The sequence below is a fragment of the Argentina silus genome (genome assembly GCF_951799395.1).
Source record: "Argentina silus genome assembly, chromosome: 2".
Taxonomy (NCBI): Eukaryota; Metazoa; Chordata; class Actinopteri; order Argentiniformes; family Argentinidae; genus Argentina; species Argentina silus.
This window is the reverse complement of record NC_139656.1, coordinates 16,361,509-16,387,343: the sequence shown is the minus strand read 5'-3', so window position 1 is coordinate 16,387,343 and position 25,835 is coordinate 16,361,509. Positions and strand designations below refer to the sequence as shown.

The following is a 25,835-nucleotide window of genomic DNA, read 5'->3' as shown; positions in this document are numbered from 1 at the left end:
CCTCTCTTATCCTTCTGAATATTTTCTGTGGATGTATCTTTCCCTCAGTGAGAGTGGCCTGCGTTATAACATGGGTAGTACCTTGGGTACATGTGGTTCTGTAAAAGTGAGTGACTCATGAGAGCTCTATCTCTGTTCAAGTATCTCACATGTTCATGAAAAAAACACTTACCACTACTCTTGTGCCATTGTACTGTAGGTGAAAACACAGCTGGTTTGGCAATGTTCAGGCTGGACAATTCTCTTATTGTCTTTAAAAGTAATTGAAAAAGTAAAATCCATCATGAAGACCATGTTTACTTACACTGCATTACATATCTGATTTGCACGGTTAAAGGGATAGTTGTTCAGAATTAGGTGGCTCTGTGGGTATAACTACTCTTGTGATCAAAGTGATCTCTGTCAATCAGATGATCTGATCTGAGTGATCTCTGCCACTGGTGGTCAGAATAATCTCTGACTATCAGATCTGGTGATCTTGTGAACCTGTTCATTGGTTAAGATTATGTGAAATAACAGAAGGCAATAAGCAATATGATCAATGACTGTACTATACGTTTGGATACATTTGCTAGCAGGTGCCCAGTTAGTATAGTAGTTATTGCAGTAATGAAGGCAATGTTTTTCAATGTTGATAATCATTAGCTATAGTACACAAGGTATTACTTCTACATTTTGATGAGATAAGAATATTTTCCGAAGGCACTGTATATAGTCCCCAGGCTTCTGTCTATAATGCAAGTGATCCTGGTCAGAATATGTCAATTTCTTTATTACAGAACACTGATATTGACCACTAAGCATTGTGATGGATACATAATCTGATTTAAGGAGTACATACTGTAATATTGGAAAAACACTTTTCAAACATTATGTTCAAAGCACTAATACATGTGTGCATGATAGAATACAATATACAGAATCAATGGAAGAGGGAGGTATTTGTTGGTCTCTTGCTTATCATTGAAGCAGCGTTGTCGTCATACTCTAATGAAATGTGGCTTGTATATGTAATTGTACTTCAAAAGGAGAAACTTCAAAACTGGCACACAGGTCAGATGTGGAAAACGGAGGGGTAGGTGTGTTTTTTTTTTTGTGGGTAGCACTAGTTGGGAGAATAACCAACAGCTATGCACCGCTCACTTTGAATGACACTCCTGTTTAGTGAATGAAGGCCAACTTTGGGAAATTGAGTCAACAAGTGAGTAAGTGGTGAATTGCATGTCGTGAGATTGCCAAACATTATTCTTGCCTGGATTGTACAGGAATGCATAATCACAACTATGCCAAAAAGATAACCAGCAAAGAGAACAGACACACTACTGGAAAACAACTTTTATTTATTCTTGCATGGACCATAAGACAACTGGAACAGTAAGAAGCCAAAACTTTAGTCTCAAGTGTCTGCCCCACACCAAGCTCTTCACTGCCAATGAGCCAGTAGGACTTGATAACTAAATTATTAGAGAACAGGATATTAGTGTTTGTCACACACTAATAAGAGAGGGACTGAACCGATTGGTTCATGTTTTGGACATAACTGGAGCGTCTCTCACACGCGCACATACACACATGCACACACTCACACACACACTCCTCTGTCCTCAGGCATAGTACTGCAGGTTGGCCTTCTTCTTGGCCTGCACCTCCAAGATGCCCTCCATGTAGTCCTCATGATTCAGTTCAGTTGCTCCTCGGCGCAGTGCGATCATACCCTGGAACAGATTAAGAAAAGAAAGAGAGAAGTCAGTGAAATCCTCCTATTTGTTAGTCTTTCCTGAGTACTTGATCACATTTACATACTTTGACTATGCTCTGCATAGTCATTATGAATATAATTATCCTCTATACCACCATCAACAGAATATCAGAACATTAAAACTCTCTTTTTGTGGCTTTGTTTGCTCTTTCACCAATTGTTTTTTATGTATTCTGAATGCAGGGTATTACTCACCGCCTCCACACACACTGCTTTGCACTGGGCACCGTTGAAGTCATCAGTGCACCTGGCCAGCTCTTCATAGTTGACATCAGGACTATGGGAAAAAGCAGTGGAGAAGATACCCATTAGATTCAGACCAAATCATGTCGAAAACATTTCTCAGAACACAAAGCTGTTGTACAACTCATAAGAGCTTTCAAGCAAGGGAGGTCCCTCATTTATGCCAATGGCCATGTGAATCATATAAAATTAATATAAATTAATTTATCCATATTGTATAATAGCGGTGAGTAGGGAGGAATGGTCCCTCCATACCTGACGTTCATCTTGCGGGAGTGGATCTGCATGATGCGGGCCCGGGCCTCCTCGTTGGGCATGGGGAACTCAATCTTACGATCTAATCGGCCCGAGCGCAGCAGAGCCGGGTCCAGGATATCAACCCTGTTGGTGGCTGCAATAACCTGGCAGGATGAGATCAGAGAATACGAGTACGCCAACGGGTCTCCTCACATACACCCAGGACAAGTATTGATGAATTCCAAGTGTGTGTGTGTGTGTGTGTGTGTGGGGGGGGGGGGGGGATTTGAGAAAAAAAGGAGGGAGCCATTCATACCTTCACTTGCATATTGGGCTGGAAGCCATCCAACTGGTTGAGAAGCTCAAGCATGGTTCTCTGGACCTCCCTGTCACCAGCTTTCTCACTGTCAAACCTGGGGAAATCAAAAGGATCACATTGTTAACATACACAAACGCAGTAGACAACTACCAACTGCTACTAGTAAGGCTGGTTTTATTAGATGGCTAACAATATCAGTTGCACAGTCCAAATGGACAGACAGCTCACCGTTTGGTACCGATGGCATCCAGTTCATCTATGAAGATGATGGATGGGGCCTTCTCCTTGGCCAGGGCAAAGGCGTCTCGCACCAGCTTGGCACCGTCACCAATGAACATCTGGACCAGCTGCGGACCGGCCAGCTTCAGGAATGTGGCCTGTGGTGGGACAGAGCGACACAGAATAAACCAAAGTCCACTTCTCTTAATCAGGGTTTTTTTTTCCATGCATGGACCCGATTGACAGCTCTGATCACGGAAAAGTGGTGCATATACAATTGTCAGTGGCCTTTATCAAATAGCGCAAGAGAAAGAGAGCAATGTGATGCTAGACGGAGGAGGTGAAGTTTTTTTATTTTTTTTGGCTATTTGTCCCGTTTCCCACAATGATAGATAAGAATTTCCGCATTAAAACATTTCAAAAACCTTCACAACAAAATATTTTCATGTTCATCATCCCATATTCAACAATTTACTCCAACATTATAGGTAAGTGCATAAATGACCTCTTCACGCATCGGAGCGCACGCTCTAGCAAACTGTGGACCGTGCGTAAACTCTTTCAAAGCGTAATCAAAATATTAGTTCAATTCGCCTCTTTCATGAAGGCCTTCTTCAAAGGTAGCAAAAAGTTATGCCTAAATGAAAATGATAAGCCGACCAGCAGGCTTCCTCTTCGGAACTCATGTATTATGAGAGGGAGAAAGTCTGTCCCCCAAAATGTAGACTACAGTCAATCTGTAGGTCTATACCTACTTAAATTAGTCTATATCACTCTGGTCAGGGCTACAAGCGGACCTGTCGGGACTTCAGGTGCCTCACTGGTTTGTTAGGGTTTGGGTCTGACTGTCCGTTCGGGTCTCTTTTCTTATCCCAGACAATTTCGCCTGCAACTATTTTATTTATCTGCTTTTCATTATCTTTATCGGCCAAAAGCCGGCTATTACCGCCTAATGGAAACTCTGGCTTACCTTAGTCTGGGCAGCACAGGCCCTAGCCAGCAGAGTTTTCCCTGTGCCTGGGGGACCATACATCAAAACCCCCTTCGGAGGCTGAATACCCAGGTTCTCAAACTTCTCCTTGTGGTTCATGGGCAGAACGATTGCTTCCACCAGCTGCAAGGCAAGATAACAGTATCAATTTGTTACACAGCCATTACATTCACATGTATGTATATATACACAAGGTCAGATAGTTTGGATAGAAATTATAATATTAGACCTCCTGGATCTGTTTGTCTAATCCACCAATGTCACTGTATTGCTCAGTGGGGCGCTCGTCAACCTCCATGGCCTTCACTCTGGAGTCATACTCTGTAGGCAGGGTCTCCAGGATAAGGTATGAGTCCTTGTTTACACCCTAGCCGTCATAACAGGAAGAGAGAGAACATGTTACGCTCTAAACACAGAATCATTAAGATAATCCCCAGCTTTGTTTAGCAGAGGGAGTTGCTACTCATGGGGACCTCTGTACACAATTAAACACTTACCACAAGATCGCCTGGCTTCAGTTTCTCTGCATCCACCAAGCCAATCACGGGGAGGAAGTATGTCTGAATAGGCACAAAGACAAAGGGATATCAGCTTTGAAATCCAATTTATACAACAATAAATCCTGAAACCAACACCGTTTTAAATAGCCGAGAGGAATATTGGAACAATAACATACAACATCCAACTGAAGGTAAGAGTAGAGGACATATTGCTGTACTACCTGTCTAGTGGATGTTTTGATGACAGCACATTTGCCCTTCCTCTGAGAGTCTAGGTCAATGTTTGCTCCATCCTCCTCCTGATCATTGGGATCCACATCCAGTAACTGCAATGAGAGATGATAAAACATATACCCTGGTGTCTAGCGCCATGTCCATTTACTCCATAAAGACTTCATCACACAAGTGAGCTTTGTAAGAATGATAAGAGACGGGTGTAGAAAACATATTGCAATATTCAGCTATTACAATAGTTCAGGTTCTCTCATACTTGTTTTACCATCAACATGTATGGTAATATATGGGAAGAAAAATAACAAATTTCTTCATACACCATCATACCTCAATGACATTCGAGACCAGGTAAGGCAATGTCTTGTTCACTTTGATCTTCTCTGTGTTCTCTTTGATCTTGTCCTTCATGGCCTGCAGCTCATGGGTCACCCTCAATACCTCACTCTTCATGATCTACAACAATTCAAATGAATGTATTAACACAATGCAATACATCTGAAGCCCTTTTTACAACTTTCATTTAATCTATTACAATTCTCAGCAAGCTTGACAAAACAAAGACTTGAGGACACAACCTGCAGTACAGGGCTGGGGTATGAATCATTTTGTCCTAGTAATAGCATTAGATTAATCAAAGCTTTCAAAGTCGAGTGATAAATAATGTGAGCTTTGAGACACTTTCTAACAGTACAGCAGTGGACATGACCTGGTGCCCGTAGCTACTCTACCTTGATTTCACTGTCCAGAAGACGTGTTCGCTGAACGATCTCTTCAGTAGACATCTTCAGGACCTCTTCCCCGATCCCATCCTGTTGTCAAAAAGAAGTATACATGTTATGTTGAAGGCTAAATACTGGTGAACACTCGAAGTCTGTCCAAATACTGAAATCTAACCGGCACAAATTAGCAATATTTCCCTGGCACGGCTCTGTATCGAACTATTTATTTAGTAGTTTTAGCTAGCAATGAATACTTAACTGAGTCAAAACAAACAAAACATAGCAAGCTAACGGGGCGAGCTAAAAAGCTACTATAGAGTTGCCTCGCAAGCTACTGTAGCTAACAAATTTCCTGTGTCACTGTCCCATCTCTTTCATTGATGAGGCTAACTTAGCTAGGCTAGCTAGCGCTAGGTTCGCCAACAAGACTTCGGTGACTGTTTCGTTGGTTCGCTACTTGTCAATTAATTCAACTGAAAATAACAAAAATGTATTCACATTTCCAATAAACAAACAGCTGAATACGTTTAAATTCTGCAAATTGAAAAAAACAAACCTCCACCTCATCCCAAACGGATCTGTCATTCAACGACGCCATCTTTTCTCTTTTCTTCCTCTACTATCCGAATCTCACTGTTGGTGTTTATAATTGAGGTGCGCTACATACCGCCACCCATCGGAGCGGAATGTGATCACAACAAAGATTGTTCACTTCCCACTGCCGCAAAACGTTATATTTTGTACCAGAAGGGGCGCTTATGAGAGTATGAGAGAATACACGGGGCCCAATGGAGCTTTCCCTAAAAAAATGGATATACTACGGGTTGATGAAACAAGCATTGTGATTGACCGAGAGGCGCTGATTTAATAAATATAATGTCACGGTTAAATCACCTATTATGATATTCCTACACCCGAGTAAATTTGTGAATCACGTTCCCTTGACAACATTTGTAGTTTTGGGAACTATATTTCTCATTGCAGGGCAGAAACCACCACAATCTATCACAAAATATTCACTTTCATTGGGCTACTGAGAAACTTGTGTCCTTGTATACCACAATGCACTCTGATATTAGCCGTTAGCAATGTTACCCCAAAATGCTAACCCTAACCCTAACCCAAAATGTAATAGGGTTGCACCCTATTTGTCCCCCCATGTATTCTCTCCTTACTGTCCTTATGTGATGTGCGCTAAAGATGAAAGATCATCCTCCTATCTCTGTGTGCACCCTGTGCTGCCACTGCAAGAGAAACTGCAAGTTAGTATTCACCACCAGGCATAATGTTCCTGGAATAAAAAGCCATTCAAACTCGAGCCTCATTCTCAGGATATTATAGCAGAGCATGCAACCAAAGGAATGTTAAAGCATACTTACATTATATACTTGGATGACAGTTGATGCCTTTATTTGACTTTTATGTGAATAATGTCTGACTTATAGTATCTGTGTGTGTGTGTGTGTGTGTGTGTGTGTGTGTGTGTGTATGTGTGTGTGTATGTGTGTGTGTGTGTGTGTGTGTGTGTGTGTGTGTGTGTGTGTGTGTTGCAGGATAATTTGAAAATATGTTGTTTACAGAGACAGTGCCATGTGCCTTCATGGGAAACTATGAGATGTATCAGTTCCATGGCTAAAGGATTTCATGAGGAAACATTTTTCCTGCCTTCTACCTCTGTGAATCACATAGCCTCCTGTTATTGATTGGGGTTTGCAATAGCACCACTGTCCTTGATCACAAGATATTCATTTCATAACATAGTATTTGCCCAGACACAGATACTCAATTTAAAATTCATAGTAATTATATTTTAATTAATGTATTACATCTCAGGAAGTTGTTTTTACAATTAAAAAACATGGCTTTGAGCAATAAACACATCAAACAGTAAAGGTCGGCAGCACATATTACAGTATATACATTTTCTCTGTGAGGAATGTACTTTAAGATTTTCTGCCTCAAAGCAATGACAACATTTATCAACCAAAGCACATTCCCAACTGTATGTTTATTTCAGTTTCAATATCTCTTGAGAGGTTAGAGGGAAACAGTGGGGGTTACTCATTTCCCAGCATTTCTTTCTGTTTACTGGTATCCTCCTCACTGTGAATTCAGAATCATCCCTCCCTCCCTCCCTCCCCTCAGACTCTGCCATGCCTCATTTCATCCTGCTCCTCAATTCCATCTAGATTTGAAGTAATGGCAGAGCTCCGGCTTGCCTGCCCCCTATTATCCTCTTTGTCTGCTGCCGCATGACACCCACACCTACCTCTGCACCACACCCACTGTAGCAACGCCCTGCAGTGCTTACGGAAGGCTTCATCACAACTGGCATACAGCAGGGGGTTGAGGCAACTATTGACATACCCTAGACATGTGGCATAAGGGTGAGCAGCCATCAGCGTCCGGTCAAATGGGCAAGAGTAGGGCAGCAACTCTAGCTCCATGAGCATGGACAGTGTCTTGTTGGTGTGGAAGGGAAGCCAGCAGAGGAAGAAGGCTAGAACTAAGGTGACGATGACTCGCAGGAGGCGACGTTGGCGCCGGCGGTCAGGCCTAGGTCCCTGGCCAAAATGACGGCTTAGGAGGCGGCCTAGGGAGCAATAGCAGCCCAATAGGATGGCCAGAGGCAGCAGAAAGCCAACCACAGTAGATTTAAGTCCCAGAGCCGCCATCCACAGTAGCTCGGCCCGCTCTCTGTCATCTTGGTCCAGCTCTGCTGAGATCAGGCCAGTGTAGTCCATCTCACAGGAAGAAATGAACATGGGCACGTGATCATGAACTAAATCTACCTTTTCTCCAACTTCCTGCCAGTCTTCTTCATGCTCCGCCCCCACCTCCACCTCCCTAACAGTCCTCAGTAGCAGAGCAGGCAGAGCAAGGACACCTGCCACCACCCAAACACTACCCACTACCCATGCCGCTCTGCATGCCCCGCTCCCCTGTCCCCTTCTGGATCTCTGTCTGCCTGCAATGACCCAGTAGCGCTCCATACTGAGAACAGTCAGAGAGAACACACTGGCATACATGTTGAGGGCCACTAAATAGCTGCTGATCTGGCAAAGAGGCATGCCAAAGGGCCAGTGGTAGTCCAGTGCTGTGTAGGCTGCCCATAAGGGCAGGGTTACCACAAAAGCCAGGTCAGCTGCTGCTAAACTGGCTATGAGGGAGTCAGTGAGGGAGCGAGATGAGCCAGGTGCCTTGGCCTGGGTGTGCCTTCCAGAATGTTGTAGAGTGCGCTTGGTGCAGGTCCCCACTCCAGGCTTCCCACTATCAGGGCGATCCAAATATGCCCACAGGACAAGCCCATTCCCCAGGGAGCCCAGAACAAAGGCTAGGAGGTAGACAGAGGGTATGATCACCCATGTTGGGCTCCATTCGCTGTAGTCACACTGGTATAGAGGGGGCGGAGAAGGGGATGAGGGCAGCAGCTCAGAGTAAGACATTATTGGTGGTGGAGAAGGGATGAATGAGAGAGTGTGATTTGGATCACAATCAATATTCTAGGATGTGTTGGACAATGTCCTGAGGATGTTTGTCTCTGACACTGATCATCTAGCTGTTTAGTTCATCAATCAGTGGGCAAGCATTCTCTTTCAGATCAACCACTGTTTCTTGTTGCAGTGGGAGGGAAATGTCCCTATCTCTCTTCTGTTTCCTCTTGCTTTCTCTTTTGCCTTATGACAACTTCAGTCATGAGTCTTGAAAATTGGATCTGAAAAAAATAAAGATTTAGATAAAGCAGAGATCCACTCACATAAGCCATTGTGAACAAGAGTAAGGGTGAAGTGGGTATCACATATACTACCAAGAGACAATTCAGCACTTGAGTGAACATCCTCAATGACTTTAATTGTGCTGAACTGGAGACGGTTGATTCACCATCCAAGAATATCATGTAGCATGTGCTTATCAAGAGGACTTACTGTATATATAGCAAATCTATAGGAAGAGATAACAAAATACTCTTAGCATTTCTAAAAGAACACCAATCCATGATTTAAATTACTGTTCAAATTAGCATGATAAACACACCATCTTGTGACATTTTCTAAACTTACCTTAATACCTCATGATAGGGTTTTCCTCCTATGCACTTCTTCAAAACTAGGTAAGAAACATCAGTGATATATGTGTGTTCCCAGTGAACTCTTCCTCTCTTGGGTCCTTATTCTCCAGCTCTGGAGGTGTGTCTCACTAGTAGTGGTCTATGTATTCTCCTCCTGCAGATATAACAGTTCCCCCTATCCCTCAGCCCCTCCCTCTCCCTTGTTTTCTCCTCCAAGATTAGACCACCCCTGTAGAATCTTTGTGAGACCAGCAAATATCACCCCCATTCTCCCTGTTCCATGCTGTACACACTGAGACTCTCCTTTGCATACTTCCTGAACAATGGCAATTACACTGACTGCAAACTGAATTACAATGTGTGGCACTGGCACTGACTCAAGGAGAGTCAGCAAATAGATGCGGCTCATTGGGGCAAATACTTGGAAGAAATGTGTGGTTCTCAGCCTGGGATATCTTTATGATACTCATGGGAGTACTACTACCATAGAAAATCTGTGATATATGTGATATGACCTAGAACAACAGTCTCTGGTAAATCCTAGAACATCAGTCTCTGGTAAAGAAAACAAACTACTAACTCTGCTACTGAGTATACACAAAACAGAATTGATTGTTTTGCATGTCATGCTGCCAAGTTATCACATTAAGATAAGAACACCAGAAAAAAATAAACTAAAAACTAAAACTGGAACCACAAGGACAGCAGAGGAACACCTGGAGATAAGGCACAGATGGGGCAAAAATAGTGATGTGGAAATATCCAGCTGGCATAAAACAACACAAGGCATAACATTTAATAGATCCATGCAGTTATACTGAAACAAAACATGAACTAAAATCTAAAAATACATTTGTCCATACACATTAAATAAATGTTACTGCCTCATATATCATCCTTAACTGTCTCCAGTTATTCCCATAGGTTCACGTCCTCCAGAGTTACTAAGAGTTTTTTCACATTATAATATGTCTCTACGAGCTTGGTTGGGGGTTTCAATTTCACTTGTCTGTTTTGAGGACAGGGCACACATGTCTGTTCCAAAAGCATTCCACATTCTTTTCAATCAGCAGTAAACAATGCAAACCTGGAGGCAACCACATACACATGGGCCCATATGTGTTCTAGAGAGTGAAAAGACAACGCAAATAGAGGGTGAATGCCATTGAGTTAAGACCGTGGTATGTGTTTGCATAACCAATGGGGCAATGGTTTACAAGACATCACTGTGGCACTGTGTAAATGTTTAGTCACCACTTTCTCTCTTAAAATGTATGAAAGGGTTACAGGTGGCCAGATCTTGTCCCTAATATGGCTTCTCAGCACAATGCGGAAAGACTAAGATCAGACAATAACATCATATTTGTCCTCATGTACACAACCTCACATTTTAAAATATTCACTTGGCTCTGGCCAAAGTCTTCACAGCACGTTGTCCTGCTCTGTCTTATGGGTAACTTCATCTAAGGCAATTATGAATGCTATTTTTGTGAGCCAAGTAAAAGCCTACGCTGCTGGACTTAGTTTCAGCTGTCAAACCCACGTTTAACCATTTCCATTCAAGCTATGCTGTGTTGCCTTGTAACTGCCTGAAAACAATGCACCCAAACCTTACTAAGGTTCTGTCAACATGCATCCTGTTTACAACTTTGTTTCCTTCACTCAAAGCTTTCTCCCTCACTTCCTTTTGTACTCCCTGCAATTTGGCTACCCAAGCTGTCTAAACAGACACTTATGAAGGGCACAGGGTCCAACTGTAGTGTACAGGAGAATATTACAGCTAGAGCTCCTCTACTGTGCTTTACAACATGGTAAACCATGTATGTTTATGCTCAAGGTCAAGGTCCTTGGCGTTGGCTCAGACAGTGAGCCAGTGTTAACAGGGAAAGTCAGCTGCTCCAGCTCTTAGAAATGATCAGTACGAGTGTAAAAGGAAATGGGAAACAGCTAAATGGATTACATGCACTCATTTCAGTCTGTTATTTTCCCAGACTACCCTGATCCAAATACTGTAGATGCATCTTGGTAATTCAAATCAATTGTGAGATAATGTAATCCCCTAATTACTTTGAAGATGTTTTGTATCATTTTCTCATTGTTCTATGGAAGGACTGTTTAAACTTTAAAAAATGAAGAGTGGGATTTTAAAATATCATGCATTGAGGGCCTTCAAAACAATTGCTTTGCAAGAATATTGGAATGTATTTTTAGATGTATCCCAGTATTTCTAGTAGTTCAAATCAAACTCCTGAGACAACATACAACTGACCACTAGGCGGCTTGGGTCGTGCTGAGCAGAGATACTATACTGTACATAGTTAGTTTACATATTGGTCAGGTTACGGCTGTAGTACTGAAAAGTGAGATGTACAACTGCAGTAAGATGTTGGTTTACATTGCCAGTCCATATTATAAATTTCCCAGCATCACAATATGAGTGGAAGAAAATAAAGCAGTAATCCAACAAGACAACTGTGATGGTTTAAAGATGATTTATTGGACAGACTGAAAAAAGAAAAGAAAAGAAGACTGCCAACACACAAACACCCACAGCATGAACTATGTAATTCAAAATGGTACATTTTATTTCCTTTCCTGCCAGGTTGGTATAATGATCCGTATCATTGGCAAAGCAATGTTATTTCACAGTAAAAAGAGCAACAAACATAGGGCATCCTGCATTCAGAAGAGATCTCTGTAGATCTGTCTAATGTATCTAAAAAAAACCCAGATATTTTGTTCAAAATTCCATATCATTGAATTATCTAAACAGTTTTAATTCTACAGTATTTCTGTGATAATAAAAGACTATGTCTGTTCACTCAAAAATGGGCACACATTACCAATACCTTACCCCAAATCATATCTTGGGCTCGCAAATACAGCAGCAATGGTCAACAGACAGCATCAACAAGAAAATATAGCAATATTACTAGAACATTCTTAGCAATCCTTTATTTTTTTGGCTCTTAAGTGTCAAAATAAATTTTACAAGCAACAAAATAGGATTGTTTGAATTACACACCCTTTTCCTTTCCACCAGGAATTTGAGACAATATTGTTACCATAATACACTGACCGATCTTTCAAAATAGCCCTTGTGCTGAAGCACATAGCACTGGTAATACACAAATAAATATTCACAATTATAAAGCTTAGAAAAAGCTTAAAAAACGTTTAGTGCAAAGAGCCATGCTCAGTATTATATAGCAAAATACAGTAGTGCAGAAATAGTCTGGATAGTACAGTGGCAGAATATCAGCATGAGCCATTGGCCCAAAACGTCCTGCTTGCCACTCCACCCTTTGCTTCAGCAGAGTCTTTTAGACTTAAAGGAAAATCGATTGTATGGTGTGGGGAGGTTAGTGCATGCACCACCAGATGACTGCCAACGAAAGCAGTAGACCCAGCAGGGGCTTTCCAGCTGTACTGGAGATGGCACCATTGCATAGGTTATTGGTGCAGCAATTGAAGCTAAAGCTACTAGCGACATGTGGGAACATTTGGGCCAGCCTTTTGAAGTCGCAGTCAGAGTACTTGATGCACTGACGATATGTGTCTCCCCCTGCATCGATGAAAAAAGAGAAGAGTCATCACTATGTTAGCAAGAGTCAGTGTCACTGAATAAGAGCTGTATACAGTGCCTATAGAAAGTCTACACTCAAGTGGCACTTGAGTGTAATTTCAAAATGTTCACCTTTTGCTGTCTCAGAGCCATTGAATCAGGATTTCTTTCGCACTGATCTGCCCAGATGGACTGAATTCAACTTATTAAGTGACTTATTAAATAACGTTTTGCATTTGAGCTCATTTTAGGAGAGCCACAACAAGGAGTGTGTAGACTTTGGCAAACAGGTCTTAATTTGTCCAGTTGACTGTGCAGATCAGTGAGATAAAAAAATCCAGTTTTAATGTATTAAGATTCCAGGCTCTTGGAGAACAAAAGGTGAACATTTTGAAAGGGTGTGTAGACTTTCTTTAGGCACTGTTGTTGAAACCATTGTTTGTCAGAGATAAGGCGAAATGCTATAATTTACTTTAGGTTAGATATTCTACTTGAACTTTACCTCTTTCATTCAGTGTCAGGCAGGCATCCTCATAACTGCAGTCCTGTGTTTTTGAGCAGCTCCCGGTGTAATCCTTGCACTTAAAGCAACGGATAGCTGAGCCTGTGAATACAAGGAGAAACTCTGATTAAATAAATGATGAACATGAGCGGTCAATAGCAAAGAGACTAGTTTTGTTCTCTCTCTCCCCCTCAGAAAAAAACCCAACAGTTTATGTTTCTCCCTAAGCACAGAACAAGAATATGTCACTTACCCAGTCCAAATATTGCACAACAGAACACCAAGCATATCCCGAGTGAGGTTTTCATTTTGATTGCTCCCTGTCACGTCTGAAATTAGTAAAAAGGGTTGGGTCACAGTCACACACTGATTCAAGATGATCTTGCTAGCTACTCACCTATTAGTCCAGTATAAAAACTTGAAAAAAAAACGTTTGAAAGTAAGCATGAAAATTTTCGTGCTGAACAAAACCTGATAGTGCCAATTTTGCCTGGCCTTTTTGGATCCTTTAGAAAAACTTGACATACACTTTAAATGTTGATAGCTTAAAAATTAAAAGAAGTTGCATCCATACAATTTAAGTAAGGTCGGATTCAACAACGCCTAATATAGTGCCATTTTAGCCGAGCCTCATGGGAGCTAGTAGGGCCACATACAGGTCAAACCCCATACACTTTGAATGGCCATTGACTTGGACAATGGAATATTTAAAGTACTACTGCTCTTAAACCATATGAGCTAAAAACACCAAATAACATTTAATATGTTCAGGATAGCTTAACTTAATTTGTTTGAAAGCAGCTTTTTTCTGTTATTTGTACGTTTTACGCTACACACATTTGAAGTTGTATGATTTAACATGGGTTTCAAAGGGCCATTGGTTTTCTACGGTAAACTTAAAAATGCTATTGCTCTTTGGGTTTTTAAGCTAGAAACTCCAAACCAACTTTAATATATTGAAGCCGGTCTTACTTAATGTGCATGGATACAGATTCTTGACAACATTTATCATTTTAAAGTTCTAAGCATTTAAAGTTTGTCATTTACCTCTAGGAAGCGCTTACAGGCTCCAAAAAGGCCAGGGTAATTTGGCAGTTCAGTGCGAAAAATCAATGACAGACGGCAATGCTCACTTTCAAAAGTTAACAATATGTATTTTTAGGAGCTTATCTACTGGACTTCTCCTATTGTCCCTGAACCAGAATGAGAACCTAGCAACCACTCCTCAGGGCTAAGACCTACCAGCTAGCGAATGTTGCTAGTGGTTAGCGAGTTCTGAGGCAATGACAAAATTGCACTATTATCAGTTTCGCGACAACTCGCATGCTGTCTCGCGGGTCTCTCGGCAGGTCTCTTGTCGCTAGTGGATGTGTCTACAATAGATGCAGCATGTATGGTTAATATATAATTAATGTATCCATTGTTATTAATATCAATTCTAACTATGGCTATGGTGAAATAAAACAATTCTGAGGTAGCTCACGTAATTGCAACGCCACACCTAGCTAGTGGCTAACTGTTTCTGGCAGAGTTCTCCCTCTGCTCTGCCCGGCGCTGGAAAGCAGAATAGACAATATTTCAATTCCGTTTTGTTGTGTCGAATCGCGGTATCGCTAAGTCGCTGCTTCTTATTGAAAATGACTGATTTTCGGTTGCTTTGTCGCTTGTCGCTAACTCTGGTATGAACGGCCCTTGACTGATTTGCGGCCGCAATTCTGTCAAACTAGCTTGCTAGATAGCGACTTCCAGGGAAATAAGGTATCAGATATTCACTCACCAGCCGGAAAAACAAGAAGTAGGACTGAGATATGAGCCAGCACTTGACTAGAAATGTCAGCCACGACAGGACACTCCCCGTTGAAACGCTCACACGCCCTTTCCTCGGTTCCTCGGTTGGGTTATGACTAGATGGTATACGGCTACCGTAATCCCGTAGTCAACTCACGTTTAGCTACGAGAGTTCAATTTTGCATTCCTGACAGGCTGACAACTGTCTCAGTATCACGTATAGCCCAAGTAGCGTGAACCGATGAAGCATTTTAATGTAAATGTTTATCGTTTATGAAAGTAAACATAGACGGGATTACAACGGTAGATATATACCATCTGGCCATAACCCTTTTCCTCATCTTCTGAAATGCGGCAAACCTACTCGAAACGCACCCTGGGTCAGAAAACCAAACCACACTGGCCTGAACTGAGTCAGACCAATAATAGCTCACACTAGCATGATTCTATGATTCAGGTTCCTTACAATGTTCAAATGAGACCATAACGATTTTGCATAGCAGCTCTTGATAGACGTAAAGGCATATTTGAAATTCAAATAAACTCTTTTTTGCCTACTCAGTTATCATTTCTGTTACAACTGAAGAAAACACCAATTTAATAACATGTTATAAAGATTGAACTAAACTATAGTTCCACTGAGACAGTTTCAAGAAAGACAAACCTATTGCATTAAACAGTAGTATAGGGCATAGATGGGTGAGATGAGGGTTTGTTTTTTTCGATAACATCAGACAGCACAGTTGAACAAAGGGACATTGGTCGGGCCACAACAGAGGCGCCACTTGAGGATGATCTGGCAACATCAACATAAATATCCCACCAAACAAAAGACTGTTGTGGGCCTCTGTTCTTTAATAGTGGGCCATTTGTGTTTTAAGAACAAATGCTATTTCAATCAAAATACACACTTGACGGATTTCATTGTGAATTGTCCATTTAACTTGCCACAATCTAAGTGACAAAGAAAAAGTTGAACTCGGAGGAGCATATATTGAGAAAATCTACATCATAGTGTTACAGTAGCCCCAGACAGTGTCTGACCCACATTAAGACAAAATAAAATAGCTTTCAATGGAGATCCTCTGTTGAACATGGGTTTTAGTACAGTCTAGCACTAGTCTAGTTACAATCTGGGCCAGAGAAACTGACCCATATTGTACACAATGTTTTTTTTCACCAGTTGTGTCAAAAGATTGCATGGATCTAGATGTGTTAAAAGAAATACAATAAACCTGTGTGTCAGTGGCAACAGGTAATGGCTCATCATCAAAAGAAAACAATTAAAATATATCAATTAATCTCAAGTGAAACATGGAAAATAATCAGTGTGCTTAAACATTCAGCATTTAGTGTTTATTTACCCCAAACATAGAAAAACAAAACACACATTTATGAAGTAAAAATAGTGATACTGAGCAAAATGTCTAAATGCAAATCAAATGAGGTTTGAAATTGTCATAGAGAATAGCCAGACACTCTATTGCACAGCTTAGTTAAGTACAAGGGGAGGAAACAGGATTAAAATAATCAGGTAATACCCACATAAAACATTACTTGCCACTATGCAAGTAGAACTGAAGGCAAGCGCCTTCATTCCATCTTTAGAGACATCACTCAAAATAATTTTCAAACAATAAGTGACATACTGCAGCTATGACAGCACACTTGTTGTCCTGGCAAATTGGCAGAGAAAAAGAAAAAATCCTCCGACAACATCATTTGTTCAGCTAAGCCAGGGCGTTTTCATGTCCAGTTGTCCATACATGCTGAGATGAGTGACACAAGTGTGCTCAAAGCTGAGATAATGTTCCTCTTACAACCTGAAATTGCACCAGTAAGCATTATAAACCAGACAAAACCCAAGTTATTCTGTATATCCCATTGTTCACACATTCAAAGTTCTATGAGAAACTACACACTGATTGGTTGCCTTACTAAAACAGTTGTTGGTTTGTTTATGCAGATAAGAGTAATCTTAGTCATGATCACATTGAAAATAATAAGTAGAAGACATGACAACATGACAGAGGAAAGCCCACACTAACTTGCTCATAAATATACATCATTTTGATATATACAGAAAACATCCAAGTGGATGTTAAGCAGGGGTCATGTACAGTTGTACAGGAAGGTCTACATGGTGGAAGGTTAAATATTTCCTACATAGTTATAATTCTATGTTTTTTTACAAAGATATTTCTACACTAGTAGTAGACTAGGGGGGGGGGGACACAATTTGGGCAAGACTCCACTACTGAGGGGACAAATTATATCACCTAAAGAACTGAGGTACAGACAACCAATACCGGCTGGTGGAGTTCAACAGCTCAGCTGTGGAACATAGTGTAGGCTTCCCTCTGTCATTCTTTTTAACATATCAAAAAATTTTTGATTCAACATTTTGTTTTTGTAGGTTTCCATCTTGTTCCTTGGGGGTCTTGATTGTATTGTGAGTGACAGTTCTTGGTTACAACCAGGGGCGGCGGGCAACCATGAGCATTGCCACCACACTCTGCCCTGAGGGAGGGGGCCCAGGCAACATGCCCAAAAAAGGGCCCAGCCAAGCATGGGTGTTAATGTGATCTCAGTGTCTATCTTGCGCCAGAGAAATCCTAGCACCGCTTCTGCTTATAACTGTGACTAACCACTGGCAGTGACCATCTCTGAGTATGTTCATAACTGGCATGAATGTTTAACACTGCTTCAACCACAGATGGCAATGGAAAAATGCCCTTTGCTTGATGGATTTAAGCAATGTACCTACAGTGGGCTTTTTAAAACTTACGAGACGGGATAGCACTGCAAACCTTGCATATTTCCCCATGCCAAGGAACAAAGGGATGTACTGCTCTGGGATTAGGTATTCATGGAGGACCAATCTGCAGTGGGTGAGTCAGGGCTGTTAGAGAATGAACAATGTAACTATAGAAAAAGAGCTGACAGCCCTGCTCTCAATGGTCAATGTCCAGTTCCAGATTTCTCCCTTGTTGAAAAAACCCCAGAGAAAACAAACAATGGAGCAATGTCTGGGCTCTATACGGGAGGGCGTTTTGCAGGGGTTGTGGTGTCTCAGAGCTGGGGTAGAGAAGTTCACATAAGGGCATGCCTATCATCACCCAATGGTAAATACAGCTTTACAAATCATAAAAACAAACTTTACTCTTTTTGTAAATGTTAAAGTCCTTTCCTCCACTCCCTTTTCTTAATTGAGTCCTGTGGTGAGAAAAGTGCATCAGATGTGGCGTGGGCAGCGCCCGCCCGGGGCGCCTATGTTGATGCCTCTGTGCTCGCCCTCATCATAGTCGTCTGTGTCTGACGAGTTGTCGTTGTTGAAGGTGGCACTGACATCATTCGCCGATCCCTGCTGATGAGAGAGGGAAAACACAAGTTTAACCACAGGCTGCATTTACTATAGGTAAATTCACACATCTTGTTTTAAACACTTAACTACCATTGTGTTCACAATAATTGAGGGCCTGATTCACACAGTGTTTGCACTGTGGTGCAAATTGCACCTGTTTTTTTCCAAAGGAAACTAAACACAGAAATCTGATAAACAATGATTAAGAGAGGAAGTAAGTTATCTAGAATCATCTTTGCACTGCCTGAGAAAGACATTTGTTGGCCCAGAATATTTAAATTCCATAGTATACTATTTGCTTATCTGAATGTTGAACCCAATTATTGATTTGTATCAATTTATTGATCAGAATCCATTTGTTACTCATCTAACTTCATCATATACATCTCACTTACCGACCGTACCATTGACTCTCGGAACGGGGGGCAAACCATGTGGAAGCGGGGAATGCAAACGTCAAAGACCTCTTCTTTATTATTGAGACGGTGGAAGGTGTAGTGGCCCTCCATGTACTCAGAGGTAGTGGAGAAGGTGGTGCAGCTGGCGTACTCATGTACCTTCCCTGGGGTCATCACTGGGAACTCTCCTGCACACAATGGACACACACACGATAGACACAGACACAGACACACACACAGACACACAGACAATTGGTAAGCAGCATCTCTCAAATTGGTTATTGATTCAGCAGTTAACTGCTGTGAATCATGCAGGCTGAAAGATTTTGGTTTTGTGGAATGCTACTAAATGGAAAGAATGGAACATGATTAACATGTAGATGATATTTATACAGCCTCCCATCTAACCCAGTCACTTACCGACCACACCTGGCCCTCGCACCTCCTCCACGTTCCCATTGGCGTTGGTGATCTTCCAGTAGCGACTGTCCAGCTGGCAGGCGTTCTCAGGGAGGGCATCCTTTGCCATCTCAATCCTGAGGGTAGCAGTTTACGTGAACAGTTAGGAGGGTTACAAAGGTGTCCCAGGAGATGCATGCCAACCCCAGTTAAAACCTGTCATTGTATTGGCTTACATATCTTTTATATTTTTCATTGAAGTATTCTTGACATAACCAAACACATGCAAGTTGATATACTGATTTAGCTCTATATGCATTATACATTCATTTAGTGAGAAATCCTGAATGTTATTCCTTTTAAGATGATTGACCATGTAACCTTTACTTTACATAGCACCTTTGTCTTGTTAAGTGAGAGTCGCTTAAAACAGGAAGTGTAAGACGTGAGAGCTAGACCACAAGGTTCACATTAGAGCCATGGAGGCAAAGAGAGGGAGTGGTTAACACAAGCCTAGGTAATGATTAGATTGGCATTGATTTATCTGGCAAAAGGCATGAACCTTGCCAGATGTGTGTTAATCTGTACTTTATGAAGTACAATTTAATCCATTCTGTGATCTTTGTGAAGTTAATCAATTTAAATTTTAAATCAAGTTGATTAAACACAGCAGGGTGGGCTAGCGGTACCTGATTCGGTAGGTGAAGAAGAAGTGTGGTGGATGCACTGAGCTGAGTTCCGGTAAGAATGAGGTAGACACAGAAACAGTGATATCTCCCGTGGTGGCAACACACTGCTTATCGTGGACGTACCTGCCAACGATGAGAAAGGCCTACTTCTGAATGTTTGCTAGCAGCAGATATACCATCATGGTACAGAAACAGAAACATCATGGGTCAGGAACTAAGAGCAGAGTTTGCGATTTGTGATTTAAGTACTCCAGAGGGGAGGAGAGATATGGAGATTACCTGAAGATCTGATCCCGGATAATGGGGTACTCTCCTGTTACCACATTGTGGACATATGAGGTAAACCACTCTGTAAAGCTGGACCCTAAAGTGAAATAAGGAGCAAAATAATGACAAAGCATAAGTGCTTGAGACAACATTAGAAGTTCAAATTAACTTTCTGTAATGTGCTCTGTTGAAGAAATCAACTGCCTGTAATTGTTCATACAGTATACAATGTGCAGGGGTCCATTGTACTGGCATGCTACTTACTATATCACATTGTCTCATCAATCTACAGTGCCCTGCCTAAGTAATGGGACAGTGAGGTTAACGCAGAGATTCTCAGCTTTTATTTGAGGGTATTGGTTTCGCCATTTAGAAATGACAACACTTTGTATACATAGTCCCCCTATTTAAGGGCACCAAAAGTAATGGGGCAATTGGCTTGACAGGTGTTTCTGAAAGACATTTCTAAAATGTGTTTTTGCTTTGTCATTATGGGGTATTATGTGTGGAATGATGGCAAACAAATCTAATTTAATCCATTTTATATTGAGTGTATAACACAACATAATGTGGAAAAAGTGAAAGGGCCTAAATACTTTCCGAAGTCACTGTAAGAGAGCTGTCAATACCAGTTTTTTTGACAGCGGTGCCAGTGAGTGCCAAGGCTTCCTAGCGGCCAGCTAGTGAACAAGCACGTTTGAATTTCCACAGTTGGGCTTTCTAGTCCCATCCCGTTTGAGCACCAGTTTGTTTATATTCTTCAGTATGTAAGGTGGCGAACTATGGAGACACTAGGAACACATCAAATTCTCCAGTTTCCCAACAGGTTCAGGTTCTATGACAATTGTACTTGTAAAAAGTGCTACTCAAATCCATTTGATTGTGCAGTTACAGCGAGCTGACGAGCTGCCACCCACCAAGTTAGTAGTATTGATTCGAGGATAAAAAATCTGGAAAAAATTCAGAAACATGGCCAAAACCATAGGCTTGCAAAATCAAGTTTGGAACATCATTAAAAAGAAAAAAAAAACACTGGTGAGCTCAGCAATTGCAAATGGGCTGGTAGGTCAAGGAAGACTACAATGGATGACCGAAGAATGCTCACCATAATTAAGAGAAATCCCAAAACAACTGCCCCATAGATCAGGAACAGTCTCCAGGAAGTAGGTGTGAATGTGTCAGAGACTACCACTTGCAGAATATGTCACCAGCCAAACTACAGAGGCTTCACTGCAAGGTGCAAACCACTAGTTATCCTCAAAAAGGGATGGTCAGGTTACAGTTGGCTAAAAAGTACCTAAAGAAGCCTGCAGAGGTCTAGAAATAAGTATTGTGGACAGATCAGATTAATATAATCATGTGCCAAAGTGACTGCAAGAGGAAAGTTTGCAGAAAAAAGGATCTACCCAAGATTTACATCATACCACCTCATCTGTGAAACATGGTGGAGGGGGTGTTATTGTTTTGGCATGTATACTGTAGCTGCCACTAGAACTGTCTAACTTGTCTTAATTGATGAATTAATTGTAACTGCTGATGGCAGCAAGCAAATTCCTCAAAATTCATTGGATGACACTTCATCATACAGTAAGACAATGATGCAAAACAAGCCTAGCAACTAGGGAGTTTTTCAGGGCCAAAAAGTGGAAAGTTCTTGACTGGCCAAGTCGATCTAAAGATTTAAATCCAATTGAACATTCATTTAACTTCCTGATGGTAAGATTTTCGGCAAAAAGACCTCAAAACAAACAACAACTGAAGATGGCTGCAAGATAGGCCTGGCGCAAAATGTGTACCCTCAAATAAAAGCTGTGAATCTATACGTTAACCTTATAGTAATTGTTTGATTTTAAATCCAAGAAGAAGAAAAAATGCTTCACTGTCCCATTACTTATGCAGGGCACTGTCTAACCCTCTATATTGAAAGGAAGCCTGTTTACTGCTTTATAAGAGCAAAATGACAGAGTGCAGCTTTTGCTAAGATAAATAAGAGTCATGTGATGTGTCATACTTCCTAAACCAGAAATTTCTGAGAATTCGATGGTCCTTATCAATGTTGGCAAACATTCAAACTAAAGTGTTCAGTTGCTTGATATGAGATGCTGAAGTGAAACTACATTGGTATAAAACAAAATACAAAATTAGCTCAACCCACCTGTGATGAACATGTCAATTGCAGATGGATCTTGTGCCATTTGATCCTACAATAGAAAAACACACTTCATTGGTTACTTTCCATTGCTCAAAATGATTTTGAAGGATGAGAAGCTTGTATCTGTATTACAGAAAAGTGGGATGAAGAGAGTCCCCAGTTCCTTGCCTATTGGGACTGTCCTGTGTAAGGCAGTCAGCATTGAAAAGTTGACACCAAGCTACTACTGTAGCTTCTCTCTCTGCAAACATGTACAGTAGAGTGCTGTGTGATCTGTATGCTGTGAGTCGCCTAAAAAAACAACAACGTGTGTGTTGATGCGGCAGTGCCCACCCCCCTCCACCCTCCAGCTCTGTTTCTTATAATATAGCTGGATAAGGGATACCCCTAGTGGTACAGAGTTGTTCCTGCACCCCCAGGGCGAATTAAAAAATACTGTATATTGTTTAATTTCAAACTAAGTAGTAGGCTGCAATATCCAAGTAATGCTATCCACTCTCTAAATGTTCAATCCTAATCAAACTGTGTGTGACACATCTGACAGGCTACCCCCAGCAGAATGATGTTTGTGTTCCTTTGTCTAGCACTGTGTCTTGATTGTGCAATGATTTCCGTTTAACTTACTTTAGATTAATGCACTTGTTTTAAGTCACTCTGGACAAGAGCATAGGCTAAATGACTAAAATGTAAATGATGGGGGGAGGAGGAGCCGGGGTGTCAGGTGAACACTGACCGGGCAGTGGTAGAAGATCTCGCTGCGGCTGCGGCCCTCTGTGCCTTCCAGGGCCATGTACTGGCTGAGCCCTGTGTGGAAGCAAAAGGTGAGGGGCAGGCACTGCCTCATGCCCTTGCGCTGCTGGAAGCCCCCTGCTGCCGTCTCAATGTCCAGCAAGTCCTCTGAGCGGTAGTGGTTGGACAGGGCCATGCTCCCCATTAACCTGATAGGAGGGAGAGAGACAGAGGTCCACAACATTCATTTGGGATTTTGGAAGCATGTCTTTGCACCAAACGTGACATAGGTTGCACAAACTGTGGTCAATTTGTACACATCTTCCTTCTCTTTTCTTCACATCTTCCTTCCTTTTCACATATTTATTTCTATTATAGCCAAAGGTCACATAGATAAATAAAGTTTCAACAAGTGCACTTTTTTCATGATATCAGGGTAGTACAATTGTATGATGTTGTACTACTACGATACCACTGTATGATGATACCAGTGTTAGCACAACATCAAAAATACATACATTTGCTTAGATTCAAAACAATAACAAGTATTTTCATACCCTGGAACCACCAACTTCTGCCCGTTGTGTATCCGGTAGGAGCAACGGTAGTCATTTGGAAGCTTGCAACCAATCTGAGCCTCAATGGCATCCAACTCGTCCTCCTTTGCTCCTTCTGTGCAGAGAAAACAATCAACATCAATTACAATCAAAAAAGCTTTTTGCCTTTTGTGTACACTACAAATTCTTTTTTTTATTATTATTATTATTATTATTATTATTATTTTTTTTTTTTTTTTAAATGTCTTTAGGACATTTCCGCTTTATTGGGATAGAGACGGTAGAGTTTGACAGGAAGGATGGGTGAGAGAGAGGAGAGATGACATGCAAGATATGTCGAGGGTCTGAATCATGGACCTTGTGATTATAGGGTATGCGTATTAGTGTGCTATGCCACTAAGCGCCCCATGACAGTTGCTTTTCAATTCATCCGGCTCATTATGAGGCCTAATGGTGACAGAGCCATTCATTCCACCAAATCACAAAAAGCAACGTCTTCCTGCTTTGGGCTAAGAGGAGTTTTACCTTTGAGAGAGGCAATCATCCTGGGGCATCTCTGGTCAAGGTACCTCTTCAGGTCATCCCAGGCTCTCTTCAGGGTGCCATAGTGATCAATGTAGCGGCCCAAGTCTGCATAGAACTCCCGGAAGAGTTCCTTCCAGGTCTGAACCTTCTGTGTTTTGTCTGACCTGCTCAAAAACAAATAATAGTTTGCAAAGTGAGACAAACACATGAATAAATGATGGCAAGATATCATGGAAGAATGGTTCATACCATTTTACCTTTGCTGACACAATTTTTTTTGTTATTTAATCTTAAAGGAATAGATTTAATCTTAAATGAACATGCCAAAATCAACGTTTTTCTGATATTTTCAGAACCCAAAGGTAGTCTAATGTCAATATGAATACAAGTCCCTTCCAGCTATATGCCTCCACCCAAATGTTTGGAATAGATAAGTACTGTATGATTTCCTGAACTTATTCAGTGCTTAACCTTTCCATTAATTTAGGGTTGAGGCGTTAGCATGGGACATGGACTCACATTGATATTAGACTACCTTTGAAGTCTGTAAGCATCAGATACATTTAGTATTTATGTAATGATGACCCTTTAACTTATTAAAGGCAGTACATTTGACTACTTCATATGTTGAGGAGGACAATAGATTTAGCTATATAATACTATATTTATACCTTTATGTTAAAACTTACTCAGTTAACAGCCAGTGTTTCAGGCAAAGACCTTTCCATAAAGGGTTGTGGCTGGAAAGCTCGTTGAGTCGTCGACTCACAAAACTGCAGCTGAGGAGATTTTTGAAAAGCTGTCAATTCTAAAGGTTCTAATAAACGGACTTCAATACTGAGAGGAACTGAGCAGAGCAGTTATACAAATATCTCTGGAGAAAGAAACACATTTGACGAGGAGAATATATGTAAGGTGTATAATAGTCAATAGACAACTGAAGACATGAGTGACTTTTTCCTACCTACCAGTGGCACTAGTTAAATAACATCACAAAGTAACAACTAGCGCCATTGTTTGTTAAACAGATATAGATAGCTATAGTATATACTAGGCCTACTGTAGTCGAATCTATATTATTAAATCATCTTTCAATACTAGGGAGGATCATTTTAGGCTGACAACAGCTTTCTGTTTCTTGCAACAACAACAAACAAAAAAAGGCCAGAAAGTAAGTGTCGTCAATTCACTGTGAGCTAACTGATAACAACAGCTAACTAGTTAGCTGACGTAATATTGAGTCAGTTAGCTGTTTAAGTAACGCCTAGGTCAAAGTTATTTAATGATACAATTCCATGCAAATACAATTCGTTCAAGACCCACGAGATAACGATTAGAAAAGACATCAACATTTCATGCGCAAGCTAGCTACTAGTAAACAACAAAAGTGGAGTGAGAAAGCTATGAAGCTAACGTTAGCTAGCCAGCTAGTTACCTTATGTTAACAACATAAACACAAAAAAAAATTAGGATCGTTATTTATCTCTGTGTAGCAAATGACAACTTTATACATACCTGATCAAATCTCTGAAGTCAAGAAATGATAAAATCAATAGTAAAGGATCGGAGGGTAAATTGTTCAAGCTAAGCTCCATGGACGCTGCCATTTT

The 25,835-nt window shown here is 41.1% G+C and overlaps 4 protein-coding genes across 11 annotated transcripts; all 4 read right to left on the bottom strand.

Annotated features, from left to right (window-relative positions):
• Window positions 1–1,320: 1,320 nt before the first annotated feature.
• psmc3 (proteasome 26S subunit, ATPase 3) lies at window positions 1,321–5,827 on the bottom strand. 2 transcript variants are annotated; one of them, XM_083686936.1, is made up of 12 exons: window positions 5,784–5,827; window positions 5,231–5,311; window positions 4,830–4,955; window positions 4,490–4,594; window positions 4,266–4,328; window positions 3,998–4,135; window positions 3,748–3,891; window positions 2,787–2,935; window positions 2,556–2,652; window positions 2,258–2,403; window positions 1,955–2,036; window positions 1,321–1,715 (listed from the first exon to the last, which is right to left on the bottom strand). In XM_083686936.1, the coding sequence occupies exons 1-12, from the start codon at window positions 5,817–5,819 to the stop codon at window positions 1,605–1,607; spliced, it is 1,278 nt and encodes a 425-aa protein (XP_083543062.1). In that variant the 5' UTR covers window positions 5,820–5,827; the 3' UTR covers window positions 1,321–1,604. The 2 variants fall into 2 exon arrangements, with proteins under 2 accessions (XP_083543062.1, XP_083543061.1); XM_083686935.1 differs by having other exon boundaries at window positions 5,778–5,826.
• A 1,535-nt stretch (window positions 5,828–7,362) lies between these two features.
• aplnr2 (apelin receptor 2) lies at window positions 7,363–8,667 on the bottom strand (the record flags this gene model as incomplete). Its single annotated transcript, XM_083665178.1, has 1 exon — window positions 7,363–8,667. One exon carries the CDS (start codon window positions 8,665–8,667, stop codon window positions 7,363–7,365), a length of 1,305 nt encoding a protein of 434 aa, XP_083521304.1.
• A 3,098-nt stretch (window positions 8,668–11,765) lies between these two features.
• Window positions 11,766–15,245, bottom strand: cd59a (CD59 molecule (CD59 blood group) a). 4 transcript variants are annotated; one of them, XM_083686616.1, is made up of 4 exons: window positions 15,135–15,245; window positions 13,611–13,686; window positions 13,358–13,459; window positions 11,766–12,855 (listed from the first exon to the last, which is right to left on the bottom strand). In XM_083686616.1, the coding sequence occupies exons 2-4, from the start codon at window positions 13,663–13,665 to the stop codon at window positions 12,653–12,655; spliced, it is 360 nt and encodes a 119-aa protein (XP_083542742.1). In that variant the 5' UTR covers window positions 13,666–13,686; window positions 15,135–15,245; the 3' UTR covers window positions 11,766–12,652. The 4 variants fall into 4 exon arrangements, with proteins under 4 accessions (XP_083542742.1, XP_083542744.1, XP_083542743.1 ...); XM_083686618.1 differs by lacking the exon at window positions 15,135–15,245 and adding an exon at window positions 14,841–15,012; XM_083686617.1 differs by lacking the exon at window positions 15,135–15,245 and adding an exon at window positions 14,405–14,516.
• A 1,225-nt stretch (window positions 15,246–16,470) lies between these two features.
• On the bottom strand, window positions 16,471–25,835 carry fbxo3 (F-box protein 3). Of its 4 annotated transcripts, none has more exons than XM_083687961.1 (11): window positions 25,741–25,835; window positions 24,915–25,004; window positions 24,226–24,389; window positions 23,701–23,815; window positions 23,148–23,352; window positions 22,418–22,463; window positions 20,275–20,359; window positions 19,996–20,118; window positions 19,328–19,443; window positions 18,905–19,095; window positions 16,471–18,512 (listed from the first exon to the last, which is right to left on the bottom strand). In XM_083687961.1, exons 1-11 carry the CDS (start codon window positions 25,830–25,832, stop codon window positions 18,381–18,383), a joined length of 1,359 nt encoding a protein of 452 aa, XP_083544087.1. In that variant the 5' UTR covers window positions 25,833–25,835; the 3' UTR covers window positions 16,471–18,380. The 4 variants fall into 4 exon arrangements, with proteins under 4 accessions (XP_083544087.1, XP_083544084.1, XP_083544085.1 ...); XM_083687958.1 differs by having other exon boundaries at window positions 16,471–18,509; window positions 25,741–25,834; XM_083687959.1 differs by having other exon boundaries at window positions 18,914–19,095; window positions 25,741–25,834.

Bases quoted from the DNA above. Each gene is read 5' to 3' on its own strand.
- psmc3 (XM_083686935.1), bottom strand. From the start codon at position 5,819: ATGGCGTCGTTGAATGACAGATCCGTTTGGGATGAGGTGGAG. The intron at 2,404-2,555 runs GTATGAATGGCT...TCATCCTGCCAG, and splicing joins AGCCCAATATGCAAGTGAAG to GTTATTGCAGCCACCAACAG. The intron at 2,037-2,257 runs GTATGGAGGGAC...TTTTTCCCATAG, and splicing joins TCCCGCAAGATGAACGTCAG to TCCTGATGTCAACTATGAAG.
- cd59a (XM_083686616.1), bottom strand. From the start codon at position 13,665: ATGAAAACCTCACTCGGGATATGCTTGGTGTTCTGTTGTGCAATATTT. The intron at 13,460-13,610 runs GTAAGTGACATA...TTGTATTCACAG, and splicing joins TTGTGCAATATTTGGACTGG to GCTCAGCTATCCGTTGCTTT. The intron at 12,856-13,357 runs GTAAAGTTCAAG...TCATCGATGCAG, and splicing joins CCTGACACTGAATGAAAGAG to GGGGAGACACATATCGTCAG.
- fbxo3 (XM_083687961.1), bottom strand. From the start codon at position 25,832: ATGGCAGCGTCCATGGAGCTTAGCTTGAACAATTTACCCTCCGATCCT. The intron at 23,816-24,225 runs GTAAAACTCCTC...TTCTCTGCACAG, and splicing joins GATGATTGCCTCTCTCAAAG to AAGGAGCAAAGGAGGACGAG. The intron at 23,353-23,700 runs GTATGAAAATAC...CCCTCCTATCAG, and splicing joins CAGAAGTTGGTGGTTCCAGG to GTTAATGGGGAGCATGGCCC.